Raw genomic sequence first — 15,675 nt, forward strand, 5'->3', positions numbered from 1 at the left:
GAAGGATCTCGACCCCCTATCCAAACTCCAAACTAACCTAAAAGAATCCCTGTCCTCAAAATACATGTGAACATAGTTTAACTCCTTGAACACCTTAATAGTAGAATCCTCTGACCCCTGCACCCTCCTCTCCTTTCTCTGGACATAAAGCCTACCTTTCTACTGAGCTTTATTCCTATGTTTTGTAGTATATTTGTATTGTCTGTATATGTATTATTACTGATGAATTGAATACAATGGACCATAATGGAAATAAGCCCCTGGGACTTTTTGTGTGATCCTTTTTAGCATAACCTTTGTACTACCTGTACTGTTAATAAGCATGTCAATACATTATTCAATCAATCAATGTCCACCACTGATAACCAATTTATGAAAATCCACCAGGTGGCGCCAGTGTGGTAGCACTGTGGTGGACTAATAACACAAACGAATAAGATGTCTTTTACCAAAACATGTAGAAAGTGTCAAGTGACATTCATCCATTCATCACTATATGCAGTGGTGTAAAGTAATATCAAGTACATGTACTCAAGTACTGTATTTAAGTACAATTTTGAGGTATTTTACTGTACAAGAGTACTTCCAATTTTCAGAACTTTTACTTCTACTCCATCTCAGAGGCAAATGTTGTACTTTTACTCCACGACAATTATTTGAAAACTTAAATTACTAGTTACTTTGTAGCTTTTGATTAATTATTACAAAACATACATTAACTACCTCAGCTCTGTATATATTTCGCCTTTTGAAAATAGCCGATCTACAAGCTCACTTGTAGATCTGCTATTTTCAAAAGATTTTTATACATTTTATACATTTGAAAACTTGTGAAATGGGACATTCTGCATAATGAGTACTTTCTACTTTTGGTACTTTAAGTACATTTTGATACCAATACTTTTGTACTTTACTCAAGTAGATTTTGAATTACGGATTCTTACTTGTAACAGAGTATTTTCTACATTGCGGTATTGATACTTTTACTCAAGTAAACATTTTTTGTACTTTTTCCACCACCGACTACATGTCGCTCAGGAAAAACTACATCCCCCACAATGCCCCACGCTCTGTGGCGTAGGTATATCCGGTGTCTTATAACATTTTACTTCCTTCCAGACAGACCGACACGAACAAATCCAGAAAGAAGACGTCGTTAACTTTTAAATGCTGTAAGCTAAATTCGCCTTTCATTCTTAGTTCTAGTTCGATTTTTACCATTAAACTCGAGGCATGTGGCTTTAAGCGTGTCCGGATAGTGAAGAATTCTCGCCAAAACGAAGGACCGTGTCGCTTAGGCCTCCGAAGAAAGTTTGTGCGAGGGGCCTGTAAACAACATGTCCTCCGCCTCGCAGGCATCCTCCAGACGGCAATGGTGCTACCTCTGCGATCTGCCCAAGATGCCGTGGGCGATGCTCTGGGAGTTCAGCGAAGCGGTGTGCCGGGGCTGTGTGAACTACGACGGGGCGGACAGGATCGAGCTCCTCATCGAGACTGCCAGGCAACTGAAGAGCACCCATGGGGTGCTAGACGGCAGGTCGCCCGGTCCACAGCAGCAGCAGCAGCAGCAGCAAGGGAAACCCAGCTCAGGTGGGCCTATGGAGGGAGGGCGGCAGCATGCAGAACGTTTAGACAGGGGGAGGGGGGAATATGGGGTTTCCCCTCGTCTCCCCAATGGTCTGCACAGGGCTGAGGATGTGGCCATGTCCGAGGGCAGCCGACAGAGCCCCAACACTCGCCGGGCTATGGCGGGGGCAGTGCCTTCTCTGCACGGGACTATACCCCACGCCTTGTTGGCTCAGGGGTTAGTAGGGGCCCCTCATGGCCTTTTGGCCCCGTTATCAGGCTCCAGGGCTGGAGCCCCACCTATTGCTGTCTCAGCTGGCCCTATAATGAGTGACGGTGGAAGAAGACAGGTTGTGTCAATGGGCGTAGGAGCTAGCACTTCTTCGTTGGTGGGTCTGGATGCAGGGGTCTGGAGGAATAACGAAGTGATGGCTGAGCTGGCTGAGAGCGCCCGGAGCAGGGCTGAAGGTTGGCCAAACCGCCCCAAAGCGGTTAGGGATGTGCTTGTAACCCTCAGTGGCTGTGTGCCCTTTAATGTACGCTTTAGGAAAGACCATAATCTCATGGGGCGTGTTCTAGCCTTTGATGCTTGCACAAACCCTGATTTTGAGCTGAAGGTCTTTGTAGAGTATCCCATCGGCTCGGGATTGGTGTTCTCAGGCATCCCAGATCTGGTCAGGCAGATGTTCCGTGACTCGGCCAAAGATGCAGGTAAAGCGGTGAACTCTGGACTGCGCTACATGGAATACGAGAAACGACAAGGCACAGGGGACTGGCGTGGGCTTACAGAGCTGTTGAATGATGGTGTGCGCTTTTTTAAAGAGCCCCCCATCCCAGAGGTGCTACCACAGCCATACCCTGACACAGGTATGCAAATGGCAGCTGCCGGCCGGTCTGTGCCTCCAAAGAGCACCACGCGACGACGCAAAGCATCACCTGGTTCTGAGAATGGAGAGAGTGAAGGGAGACCAGATCACCAAGCCCGTGAACCCTGGCGCGCTTACCCAGGTATGGAGCCTCTCTCTGGCGTACCTGCTGCACAGGAGGGACCACCCCGTTTACATAGCCAGCCCTCACCCATCTCAGCCCTCATGGGTGTAGCTGACAGCTTGAGCTCCAGCCAAATGGCCAGAGATAGCCCCAGCATTTCTGCGGCCCACTCTTCTACAGCCGGCCGTCCCACCAGTGGGAGTCCCTCCACGGCCTCTTCCTCCGTCTCCCAGGCAGCCACTGGGCAGGGTTCTAGTGCTGTGGGGCCAAGCAGCAGCAATCCTGGGGAGTCAGGAAACAGCACTCAAGGGGCTCTGCTCTGCTGCACCCTCTGCCGAGAGCGCTTGGAGGACACTCATTTTGTTCAGTGTCCCTCTGTCCCACACCACAAGTTCTGCTTCCCCTGTACCAGAGGCTCCATTCGCAGCCAAGGTCCAGGTGGGGAAGTGTACTGCCCCAGTGGCGAGCGTTGTCCCCTATCTGGATCCACCGTGCCTTGGGCGTTCATGCAGGGAGAGATCTCCACCATCCTGGCAGGAGATGGAGATGTGACGGTGAAGAAGGAGAATGACCCCTGACCTCTCAGTCCTGTTGTGGCAAATGGTAACATGGTGAGGAAACTTGATTTAGTCTTTAAAGGGATATAAAGACCCTCTAAAGGGATATCCCTTTAAATTAGGGTTTCATTATGTAGGCCCATGTACCTACTGGGATTGATGGTGCACAGCCTTTTCTTTAAAAAACAAACAAACAAACCATTTTGTTGCATTCAAGTGTGTATAATTTCAAGGACAAGGAAATGCTCATAGTATTCTATGAACATTTCCTTCTCAATATGCACAGTTTGAATAATCATTCAATTTTGTAGGCATAAAGTTCCAGCCCTGCATTAGAAAACTTGTTTTGGAAGCAATGGCACTTTTTCATGTTATAAAAGTGTCTTCCAATATGGTTACTTGTTATGGTTAGTCGAAAATTGCCAATTGAAACGTACCAAAGATTGTACAGCTGTGGTCTAAATGCAGGATTGATCACCCCCAAATTGTCAATCACTTGCTTATGATTAATGTGTAATGCCAAAAAAAGGGCAATCACTAAAACTTTAAAGCATTTAACTTAAAAGGATAAACAAACATGTAGAGGAAACAAAGATTTATTTTATCATACCTTAATTTACCCAGAGGAAAATTCAGTTGTCATAGCAGCACAGCAGTATGGATGAATCAAAGATACAGGTAAGCGCAGAGAACAACTAGTAGAAATAGGGTAACATTAATATAAAAGACTATAATATAGTTATAGTATAATATGACTTAACATCCGACCTGGCCCTGGTTCTGTATGAAACATACTGCTGTGCTGTTAAAGCACATACAAACAGATGTAAAATTCTTGCTTCAAGCAGCTATTTTCCATGCAAATGAGAGTGAGACAACAAATATGCCTGAATCTGGCCTAACTTGAAATTCAACAGCAGGAGTATGTCTATTTGATGAGTCAGAATGTTGATGTGATCATTTGTCCCATGGCCCACTCCTCTGCATTTGGGCATCTTACCAGTGGCAAGACCTTAACTGGCCTTTGTCTCTGTAAACATACCATAGTGATTTGAAGTCCTATGTACCACAAGGCCTAAAGAGATCATTAGCAATCAAGATTGTGGTTATGATTGTGGGTTGCAGACTCTTTAGGTAGTTTGGAAATTTGTCAATAGGGGTCAATAAAATGTATGAAATATATTGAGTACTTGCATTTTTAGGTGGTGGCATGTTATAAAGGTCATGGTCAAAGGTTCATGGTAGGTAATGCAGAGTGGGACACAGAATTGCACTCGCAAATCTGTGACATCCATTATAAGCATATTCTACATTTTGTATTTTGTATTAAAAGTATTTTCTATTGCTTTCTGATGACTGTCCAAATTGGCATTGTAGCCTACATGTAAATATTGTTCTTCCTAAGCAACCCTGATTTTAACGGGTGGGTTACAATTGATGCTATGACATGCTCCCATAGTAACACAAAAGTTGGAAGAATGCAATTATCTTTAAACAGAAGAAAGGCTGTTGATCTGTTAGTTCAGCCAGCTGCACAATGAATGCATTAGGAGCATCTGGGGATGCTCTCATTTATTACATACCATTTAATCATTGAAAGATGGCATAAATTGAAAGTTTTCAACAGAAATGGGTGTGTGATCGTTGAGAAAATAACGTTTACTGTCCCTTCAAATACACAATATTGTTTTCTTACCTGGTTATTAAAATATTGTTCATTTTTCTCCCTTCTTTCTCCGCAGTGGATCAAACAACACTTTGAAAGCACTTCCCTTATTTCTTACCCAGAGGTCCACTCGGCTACATTTCATTTTGTGCCTCTAAGGTGCATTGAACTGTCAGAATGACCAGAAACCCAGATACCCATGGAAACACCAGTTTAAAAAGAGGAACAGTGCACTTCTTCAGAGATGGCCACCTGTCTATTGGTTTGGGCCTGGCTCACATTTAAGCTAGTACTTAAGACCTATAGGCTGCCTCCCATAGAAATACCACCTTGTCCCATGCATCAAACATAGGCGTTTCATGAGGCCTTGTTTTAAAAGCCGTGGATTGAAAGCACAGCTGTGTTTTGAGAATGACAATCTGTTTTTCATTGTTTCCATTAAAGAAAAGGTTGCATACTGTGCATTCTTCAAGTGAATATCACCAATATTGATAGTATATGGTTTGACAGAATCACACAATTATTCAAACAGAAAAAGAAAAAAAGTGAATGTCCAAAATATGACAAAACCATTAGGTCCTTAAAGCCAAGGTTTGAAAATGTAATCACAAACGTCTCTTAGGTATGCTCTTTATTACATATATTGTATGTCAAAAATGTGAATTTACTTTCAATGGCTCTGTAATTTCTATTTTTGATACAATACAAATTTATATGTATTTGTTTATAGTAAGTGATAAGAAGACCAAAGATGGCTTCATGCTCCATGTAATTTTATTGTATTGTAGCTGTGTATGCTGTATTCACTGATAACCTTGGCATCAGTCACTAATGTCTTCATCTATCACAGAAGTTTTAGTTAAATATTTACTTTGGATTCTATATATGGTAAGATAATTAGCACCACAATTGTCAATGGTTAATCCACATACTCGACTCTATAATAAATGACAGAATAGTTATTGTAGTTATGGTGCTTGTGTCATTTTGCTGAAATGGTTTCTTTTGTGGGGGGGTAATTTATCCATTTGCCTCTCCGAGTGTACAAATGTACGGTACACTGAGTTAAATGAACACTGATTTTAGTGTGTGAACCTAAAATGACTTTCCACCAGGCTAGTTATTCAGATTCCACATTTTATTTATCTTAGCCCTAGACCACAGTTAACCAGTTTTGTAAACACACTGCAGGAAAGTAGCAAAATGTTAGCAATGTGCAACAATTATGAAAGCAGTGACCGATTGTTGATATAAAATGCATGAATGGAACAAGTCTTAAGCAACACCAACAAATACCACATTAAAAATGTAAACAAAACCCACACCCAAAGATATTGGACTTCTATTGCAGCACAACATACTAGTAATATATATGCATATTCTCAACATGTTTTGTAAACATCTGTACATAGAATGTGGTTTAATCCCTAGTTTACATTTCACATACAGATGGGTGACAAATTAAGTGTATTAGTAAGGTGTTGGGTCGCCATGAGTCACCAGAATAGCTTCAACGTGCCTTGGCAAGTCTCTGGAACTTTACTGGAGGGATGGAACAACATTTGAATAAAACATTCCCTCATTTCATGTTTTGGAGAGTGCTGTCTAGCATCAGTATAACAGTAAATCCCATGTTTTCAATTGGGTTGAGATCTTTTGATTGCAAAGGCAATGGCTAAGTTTTCAGTACCCACTCGTGCCCTGTGAATGGGAGCATTGTCATACTGTAAGAGACCACTCCCATCAGTATAGAAATGTTTATCTCAGGAAAAAGGTGATCACTCAATAACTTTGTATTGATTTGTAATAACCCTTTCTTATAAGGGGATAAGTGGACCCCCCCCCCACATTAAACAGTACTACCGACCCCCTCACTGTAGGCCTGTACGTGATCTTGGTGTACACCACTCATGCACTTGCCTACCTATGGAGAATATGGTTAAGGATGACTCATTTGACCACATCACATTTTTCCACATCTCTGTAGACCAGTACCTACTGCCTATGGTTTTTGCACAACTGAACTCTAAAATGTGCAATTGTTTGCAAAGAGTGGTTTATGGTTTAAACTTACTATAAACATCCCAGTACAGTAGTTGTGGACAGACAGTTCTTACCAACAGTCTGATCACGGCCTGCATTGACATTCTTAGTCGCCTTAAGAAGAGGTGCTCATCTTTTTTTCTGTACATCGCATTAATGCATAAGCATCCTACTTTAATCGTTGAATGTGCCCTTTCGACCAAAATTTCCAACCCTATTTACTGATCGTCTTTCTCATAGATCGAAATATCAATTTGTTTATGGTTCCTAATGAAGCTATAGTCAGTTGAGTAGTCTTTGTGACCGTGCCCCAATAACAAACCCTCTTTTATATTCACTATATATTTAGGCTCATGTCATCTTGATCCAAAACAGAGGTAAACTAGGCCTGCTCAGCATTTTTATACATGCCACAGTGCATGATAGCTTAATTGCATCATGCAGCACACCTGTATGGAAGCAGATACACATGCTATGTTTCTCCACTGTTAGAATTCATGTTTTTCCTTTAGTTTGTCACCCGTCTGTAGTTCACATTAAATTGTCACATAATATGTTGAGTAGGGATGCTATTTCATCTATCAGATGACGCCTCAGACGGGGCTTCCCGTTTCCCGCATAGCCTCTTGAGCACCCTTCAGCATTTCTCGCTTCACACACTTCCAGTAGCCAGAGAAGCCAGCCTGGGGCTGCACCTGCAGGTATGACAGAATTCAAATGTTGTATTACATACTGTACATAGCTGCTGCAATCAAGTCTGGAAAAGAAAATAACCTAGGTGGATTGTAGAGTCGTTTCTGCAAGCCCAGTTTATTGACAGTTCTACGGGTATTTAATAATCACTAGACGGCAGACTATGTGCAGGATCGCCAATATGGGACACATTAGCCTACGATATTCCTTTTTCTACAACTGCTGTGAAAGGGAAGACGACGCTATTATAACAATTGTTTATTCATCCTTGCCTGCACAGCATTTAGATACAGACTACACCTACAATTCTAACAAAATTATATTATAATATTGTATTACAGTTTATACAAGTTCAACTTGTTTACCTTGAGACCCCGTAGTATTCTGTCTTCCATCACATTGATGAACTCCTTGTGACTCAAGCAATTGTCTCCATCCATATCAAAGATCTTAAATACAGTGTCCAACACATTGTCTGACAGGTCATGCCCTGTTGCAATCTTCACAGCTCGCTTAAACCGGACTGCATAAAACAGAAGGAAATGCATGTGATGAGGCAAATACCTATACATTTTCCATTAATTTACGTTAAGATGCAAATGGTGGGAGAAGCCATACACGCCTGTCAATACATGGTTTTGAATTGGTGTCGTGCACTAGCAATAGCCGATCTATAAGCTCACAACGCGCCAGCGCAATGCGTTGTGCTTTAGATTGGTTGTAGATTGATTATTTTTTTATAAATCAAGCCTTACCCATTCCAATGGGACGATTGTTCTGACTGATCATTTTGATTGAGAAGGCAAAATCCTCCAGATTGTTGGTGAAGAGGCAGAATGCTTTGAACTCTTCAAATGTGATGCTCTGGAAGAGAAAATGTGTGACATCACTTTCGGGTAATGTGTGAACTTGATCAAATTCACATGGCGACCATTGTATTCTTCTTACATCATACTCAGGGCTGGTAAACCCCACCCTGATGGGATGAGGTCCCCCCCTACCGACAATGATATAAGAGCAAAATGGCTGCCACATGATGAATAATATGGTCAATAGATCAGACTTTATGGTCAAACTAAATCTGTTCCTTCTATCCATTTTTCTAACTGTACAGCAGCTCCTTGGGGGGGTGCCAAATATCACAGGGGGGGGGGGCATGAGGCCATGTCTGTTTGGAGGTAGTCCAACATTTTAAACATGTTGAACAAAATTATAACTTGCTTTCATCCACTTTCAATATGGCATCCCTATTTTGGCCATGTCATTACATTGTCAAAAATAGTCAACAACAGCATCCACTGTGCATGTGTGGATGCGTGCAGGCATGCACACACACGTGTGGGGGATCTCAGCTTGTGTCTGACATAAGAAGAAGGGGGGGGCTCCAAGGAAAAAAGGTTGGGAACCACTGCTGTACAGTGATGTTTGTCCTTGTACCTGACCAGCAGGGATCTTCTTCCTCATGTTCTCCCAGTAGGCCTCATTATCTTCCTCATTAGTGTAGTACAGTAGCCACTCGGCAAAGTCCTCCCTTCGCATGGTATCCATACCCTTAGAGAACCGGAGGAACTCCATCTCATGTACTTCAGACTGCAGGTCCTCCATGAACCTAAAGGAGAAGAGAAATGGTGATAGACATACTATACTGGTGATGCTACCGTGGCGTATAGCAGTGATTCTCAACCTTTTGAATTTCAAGGACCCCCAGTTTGATATACGTGCATATTAGGCCACGGACCCCCATCTGATATATTCTTTATTATCTCTGGGACCCCAATCTACACTGTAATATCCTCAGGGTTCATTTAACTCGGACAGTGTATAAAGTACATTCCCACTCACACACACATACATGCGCACACACACATACGTGCACACAGAGGTTTTTTCAATTTATAGCTAGACAATAACAGCAAGTAACAGAAGACTGCTCCTTTTACCTGCGGAATTCCTTATACTGCAACTTTTGTTCCCCATTCCTCCCAAAAAAGAAGGCTTGTAGTGTAGTGTACACACCATCCCCCTCATCAGCAGGTTTCTACAATAGGAGAGATTGAACATTGCAATGTCTCTTGCACCAGTTATTCTAAATATCATCACTCGTCATCATTTTTCACCATGTTAATGGGCCGGCTACAGTTCCTAGGCCTTACACTCTGCCGCCGCTGACAACATTTCAAAAAGGATAAAAAATGAACCCATTAAAACCAGGAAACCGGTGTCATTTTAGATTTTTGCGTTGGCTATTCAAAAATAGCAGATATACAAGCTCACAGCGCATCACTTCGTGCCGTGCTGCAAACTTGTACATTTGCTATTTTTGAACATTTTTGAAAAATCTTGAAAGTGTGAGAACTACTCATTTAGAAGGCATTTGTAGAATCGGCCTCAGGTCTTGATGGGTTAATTATGTTCCATGCGTTATTAATTATATTCATATGCTGATAAAATGTCACCATGTTTACGTACATCTGTGGAGTCGTCCTTTGGAACTTTGTCCTTTCTTTTTCCAATGATTTTCTTGAGCTTCAGTTTAAAAAAAGAAAAGAAACAACTTCTATTCAACGAGAGAAATCATACGATATTATGATATAATATTAATCTTAACAATATTAGTCACTTTATTAACAAATGCTTACCTTGCATACCACTTACTGAACCACTGTATTACAGCCAATGTTAACAGAAATGGAGAATCATTTGGAATGTATGATATTGATTTAAACTAAAAACACTCAACTAAAACTAGAATACATAGTAATGCATGCAGCGGCAATCTTTATTCACCAGATGCATTTAACCACATAAACCCAGGTGTCCGCATTTTGGGTAACATTTCTAAATCATTTTTTTCAAAAATAGTAGATGTACAAGTTCACAACGCATCACATCGCAACACATTGTGAGCTTGTAGATAAGCTATTTTTGTTCGTGTCATACGACAAAGCATATAGGGCTTAAGTGGTTAAGCTTGCGAACAAAGCCAGATCACAACAATGTGGTCCATATGGTAGCATGCAGTCTATTTAAAAGAAGCCAAGAATAATCAAGGCAAAACCCACACAGACATAGTCGTCACGCCAGATGGTCAGTCCTGGTGAAATGTATGCACAAATGTATGGATCCATGTCTTGATCCACAGTATTGGCGTTGTGCGAGTGGTTTCTTTTTTAAAACCAATGCACAACATCCAATATATTGATATAGTTCATATGATTTGCCATCTAATTGAGGCAGGAAAGATGCAAAGACATGGCAAATAATAAAACAGATATGGGCAACTAGCAGTAGTTTCCCTCACCTTCCAGGTGGCGTTGGCACCATCTGTCCATACTTACAATTATGGCAGCATCAGTACTTGAGGCAGCATTAAAGGTAGTAATATTTTACAATTTAAATGTGCATACAGATACTCAAAGAATTTTTGATTGTATTTACTATAATATTCAGCAATAAACTGAGCAATGTATTCTATTGTTCTCATGTCAGTTCAAAGGTTAGGTACTGAAATATATAAATTAAACTCAGTCAATACAATCGTATTATCGCACCATATAATTATGCCAAAATGTAAGTCACATTTGAGCCCCAAATAAAAATGCTTACCGTCAGAAACTCCTTTCTGTCCACCTGCTCATTGCCATCAATATCAAGCATTTTGAAAGCTATATGAAATCCAGTGCCTGGCTCTGAAAGAGCAATGCATTATCTGTTACAAGGTTTCTGCTGTAGACAGTTTCACAACAGTACACAACATGCTGGTCCAAAGAGAGTAGCAGTCCCGCGGCAGAAAGCAAAGCCATGTTGAAGAATGAAAGTACAACAAAATGCAACGTCTTGTATATTTCTACCAAAAGAAAGAGATGCTACTAGTACTGCACCTTTGAGTCACACCATGCTTTTAACAGACTAAACTCAAATAATGTTGACATTCCACAACTCCAACAAAAAGGTACAGTAGGTTTTATAACCACTAGACAGGTAAGTATTATTTAACCACATGAACCCTAGCGTCCCTATTCTGGGGGTGAACATTCTGCCAAGATAGCTATTTTCAGCTAAGACATTTGGTATAGAGGAGGGGAAAGGCCTAGAATAGACCCCTGCGGGACTCCAGTCAATGAAGTATATAGGGTTTAAGTGGTTAAATGTAGCTTCCAAGGTAAACTGCATCGTAGCACATGCAATGTTCAAAAACTTACTGGTCAGAATAGTCAGCAGGAACAGGTACTCCGTATAGGATATCAAACCTGCAAGAGACAATACATTATGCGGTACATCTTAATATTAGGGCTGCACACCCTAGTGTTTCAGCATTGATCGCAATGTACACATCTGCTACTGTATGGATGCAATGCTGCTATTATTATTGTGCTGACAAACAAAAACTAGCAAGGTTTTTTCATGACCAATCTGGAAGAAAAATGCTAAAGTCCATCTGATAATTAGTAGAACGTTTTATTGATTTCTTGGTAACTGCCTGGTCTTGCATGCACATTGTGCGTTCATTGAGGTGTACTGAACAACAAACAAAAGCCTTATTTTATGATTTCTATAGTAATTCAACATAACTTAATTGGAGCTAATTGAAGTTTAGATATAGTGCATATATGTGGTGCATATACAATATACATGAAAAACTAATAGTTCAACTCTCTTAAATAAATACATTACATAGTTGACTGCAGTTGCATTTTTTTTTCCATTGGTATTTTTATGCTGTTGTAGGGATTGCTCTTACCAATGTCTCCAATGTTTCTGAACAGATCATCGCCAGCTTTTGCTCGTGAAGCAACATTCAACATTTCCTCAACATCCTGCACATATACCCACAAGAAAGAGACACATTTAATTTGAAGACAGCTGCTCTTGTGCAGTTTAAATTCAATGTTTCACACTCTGGCAATGTAAATACACACCTTTTTAGTTAAAACTTTCTTCAGCAGCTTTCCTACAGTAAATGAGGGAATAGCAAAAAAATTAATTAAACACGAGATTATCACCTGATCTGGTCTAGAAAAACATATTTTTCTGTCTAGTAATGTTTTTTCTGTGTCCCCTTTATTATCTGGGAACGCCCTTGCACTTCCTGCTGGCATTATAGAAAATTAATCAATTTAGGAAATATCCCACAATGCCACTAATGTAACAACTTAAACCCTGTATCCTTTATTGACCCAAGTCCCCCAGAGGCCTATACTAGGCCAACTCATTTTTCCCCTCTACACCAAATATCTTTGCAGAAAAATAATACTCTACAAGCTCACAACGTGTTGCAATGTTACGTGATGCGTAGTGAGCTTGTACAGTAGACCTGCCATTTTTGCCAAATGTTTGCCCCAGAATAGGGATGCTATGGTTCATGTTATTAAAGGAGGAGTTCACCCAAAAAATGACTTATTTTCTATCAATTACACACCCCATGAAGCCTTGATTTCATGGATTTTTTTTTTTTCATGTTTTTGTGGCATTCCTAAGACAATAATTTGATGACCGTGTGTATTTCCGGTAGGAGACACATGTGTCTCCTACCGGATACATTAGCCGGTAGGAGACGGGAATCAAATTATTAGCTTAGGAATGCGACAAAAACAAAAAAGAATCCATGGATTCAAGGCTTCATAGGGTGTGCAATTGATAGAAAATAAGTCATTTTTTGGGTGAACTCCTCCTTTAAAACTGCATCAGCCACATTCCTGAAAGGGAGTGGTTATGCTTGGAAGTTGGCTGTACTTTAGATGATTAGGTGTTTTCACAGATTGAAGCAATGTGGTATGGTGGGGAAGATGGGCTTCCATCTGCAGCCCACATTTGATCTGTTAGTAGCAGCACAGTTGAAAGGTTGCCTCAGTCTCAAGAAAAAGAGCTGGATACAAAGACTATGGGGAGGGTATGACTGGTCTAATGGTTAATTTGTACTTTGTCATATACTGAAAATCTGTATAGTATAAACCGACTATAAGAACAGAAACATGTTGTTTCTTACGGTCAACATCCTCCAGCATCACTGAGAAGAGGAAGTCCCGTGGTGTCATGTATGGCTCCTTTTCATATTTCATCGATGCAAACTGGTTGAAACGAATCCTTCTAGCAGACAGCTGCTGGGGCGCTGCAGCATCCTGAAAGAACACAGGCACGTCAGGCTGGCACAACACAAAGCATGGAATACAAGATGAGTGGACATCAAAACATTGTGGGCACTTGGCAAATCTCTGCACCAAAAAAGACTGGGCGTGGGCGGGCATGGAACATGAAATTCCAAATATTATATGGGGGAAGTGGCCAAGACTGTCAGAGATATGCAAAATGTCAGGATCAATAAAATAAATATCTGACAGTCTTGGCTGACTTTGTAATTTTATGTGTCTGTAAAAGGTCTGAGTCCATGACTACACTACACCAAAAACAAAATCCACCTGACCCGTCTTCTCCCCAAATTCTCAGGTGTCCATTCTTCTGGTCACCAAAGCATGGCCTCAACATTTACAATAAAGTCAAACCGATAACTGACATTCATGATCTGAAAATGACTTAGAAGGCTGCTTTAGCTAATCTAAAAATAATGAGAAACCTTCTAAAAAATAATGACTATTTTTCATTATTTCGGTTTCTCATCATAATGATCTTGTAATCACATTGGCCGAAATATGAGCTTTCATACACAAATTCAGTCAGGCTAGAATAGCTGTGATATTACATACATAGGGCCTGCGTGACGTGTGCGTGCCGCACGCGTGCGCATTAAACGAGCGAGTACTAGTAGAAGGCATGTAAACACAGTCGGTATGCTGTATCCTGTATGTTCACGCCCTCTTTCTCTGATGAAAGTTGCGCATTTATCAGACACAGATATACTTTACTCTCTATACAACAACAAAACATCTATTAACAGATAATAACATCCCCATGAGAATGTCAATATTATAATGTACATTATGGTCACTCATATACACTTGTTTGTGTCTCTCTAAGAGAGCTAACAGTAGCTATAAACATCTACTTACAGTGAGTTCCTCCTCTGTGTCTGCATGGACGGTGAAGGGCAGGGCGTTGTGTTGATAATAATACATCAGTCCCGTTCCGACCAGTGAGCCCACCACCACCACAGCACCTGGCACCGGACCCCCCAGCACGGCACGACGCGGTGGTCCCCCCACCACAACCCCTACCAGAGCCCGAGGCCTCCTCAGAAAGTTCCGCCAGACAGCAGCAACCCTGCCCCAGCTGGCCATCTTTTTTTTAAGGTAAGGAAGAAGAAAAGTCGTTTAACGACCAACTCCGCTCCCAGACAATGGCTGCCAACCCGCACGGCAACAGAACAGAACACAACACACACTGCTTGCCTGGAACCTGTGTGTGTGGCTGCTGTGGCCTGGACTGGTCCACTTTGGTTCAGAATGGAACTGTCTTGGTCTCTGGTGGCGTCAAGTTGAAGTTGTTTAGTCGAGAAGAGGGTACATCACACAAGTGGAAACAAGGTTGTAAATCAGCGTTGCCAGGTTTAGAGAGAGAAACAAGCAACCATGTGTATGAAAACTAGCCCAAAATAAGCTAGCCCTTCGCCCTTTAAACATATACATTGGCTATTTGAAAATCTTGAAAACATTTTGACATTCTAACAACACAAATCTTGTATGGGGGTCCCTGGCACAATAAAACGTTGTCAGATGGGGGTCCGCAGACAAATACATATTAATTTGGGGGTCCTTGATTTGAAAATGTTTGAGAAACACTAGGAACAACATTAGGAAACAATTCCCAAGTAAGAAACTACAAGCCCAAAAAACCGCAACCCGCAACTACCAATATTTTACAAGCACCTTTACAGAAAAACAAGCCCAAAGTCGCTCATAATAATCAGACATGGCAACACTGGTAGAAAGGTTGTAAAAGTGTGTAGGAAATGGAATCATCTCGCTACTTGGTTTTAATGTAATCTCTGGCTCCATCTAGTGGATATAAAATGAACAACTGTCGACTGTCCTTCCTTGGTCTAGTTGTCAAACCTTTTAATTTCAAGGACCCCCCATAACTCGACTGATAGTGTAAAAAATTCGAACCAAATTGACATGTACGGGTCCGTTTGTACACTCTCAGTGTACAAATGAACCAAATGGACCCTTACAGATCTGTAAGGGTCCATTTGGAACCCCTTCCAAG

The 15,675-nt window shown here is 41.3% G+C and overlaps 2 protein-coding genes across 2 annotated transcripts; one reads left to right on the plus strand and one right to left on the minus strand.

Annotated features, from left to right (window-relative positions):
* Positions 1-1,082: 1,082 nt before the first annotated feature.
* Positions 1,083-5,741, plus strand: LOC308089897 (interferon regulatory factor 2-binding protein 1-like). Its single transcript, XM_080434852.1, has 2 exons — positions 1,083-3,167; positions 4,856-5,741. The coding sequence occupies exon 1, from the start codon at positions 1,338-1,340 to the stop codon at positions 3,132-3,134; it is 1,797 nt and encodes a 598-aa protein (XP_080290978.1). The 5' UTR covers positions 1,083-1,337; the 3' UTR covers positions 3,135-3,167; positions 4,856-5,741.
* Positions 5,742-5,899: 158 nt separating this feature from the next.
* On the minus strand, positions 5,900-14,996 carry micu2 (mitochondrial calcium uptake 2). Its single transcript, XM_080434853.1, has 12 exons — positions 14,520-14,996; positions 13,502-13,634; positions 12,435-12,466; positions 12,257-12,332; positions 11,718-11,765; positions 11,122-11,204; positions 9,985-10,041; positions 9,456-9,553; positions 8,953-9,124; positions 8,271-8,379; positions 7,881-8,038; positions 5,900-7,517 (listed from the first exon to the last, which is right to left on the minus strand). The coding sequence occupies exons 1-12, from the start codon at positions 14,745-14,747 to the stop codon at positions 7,416-7,418; spliced, it is 1,296 nt and encodes a 431-aa protein (XP_080290979.1). The 5' UTR covers positions 14,748-14,996; the 3' UTR covers positions 5,900-7,415.
* Between the last annotated feature and the right edge of the window lie 679 nt (positions 14,997-15,675).

This window comes from Gymnoscopelus braueri, assembly GCF_963280865.1.
Source record: "Gymnoscopelus braueri genome assembly, chromosome: 8".
Classification (NCBI taxonomy): Eukaryota; Metazoa; Chordata; class Actinopteri; order Myctophiformes; family Myctophidae; genus Gymnoscopelus; species Gymnoscopelus braueri.

Bases quoted from the DNA above. Each gene is read 5' to 3' on its own strand.
- LOC308089897 (XM_080434852.1), top strand. From the start codon at position 1,338: ATGTCCTCCGCCTCGCAGGCATCCTCCAGACGGCAATGGTGCTACCTC.
- micu2 (XM_080434853.1), bottom strand. From the start codon at position 14,747: ATGGCCAGCTGGGGCAGGGTTGCTGCTGTCTGGCGGAACTTTCTGAGG. The intron at 12,467-13,501 runs GTAAGAAACAAC...CATTTACTGTAG, and splicing joins GATGCTGGAGGATGTTGACC to GAAAGCTGCTGAAGAAAGTT. The intron at 9,125-9,455 runs GTAAAAGGAGCA...CTTCTCCTTTAG, and splicing joins CAGTATAAGGAATTCCGCAG to GTTCATGGAGGACCTGCAGT.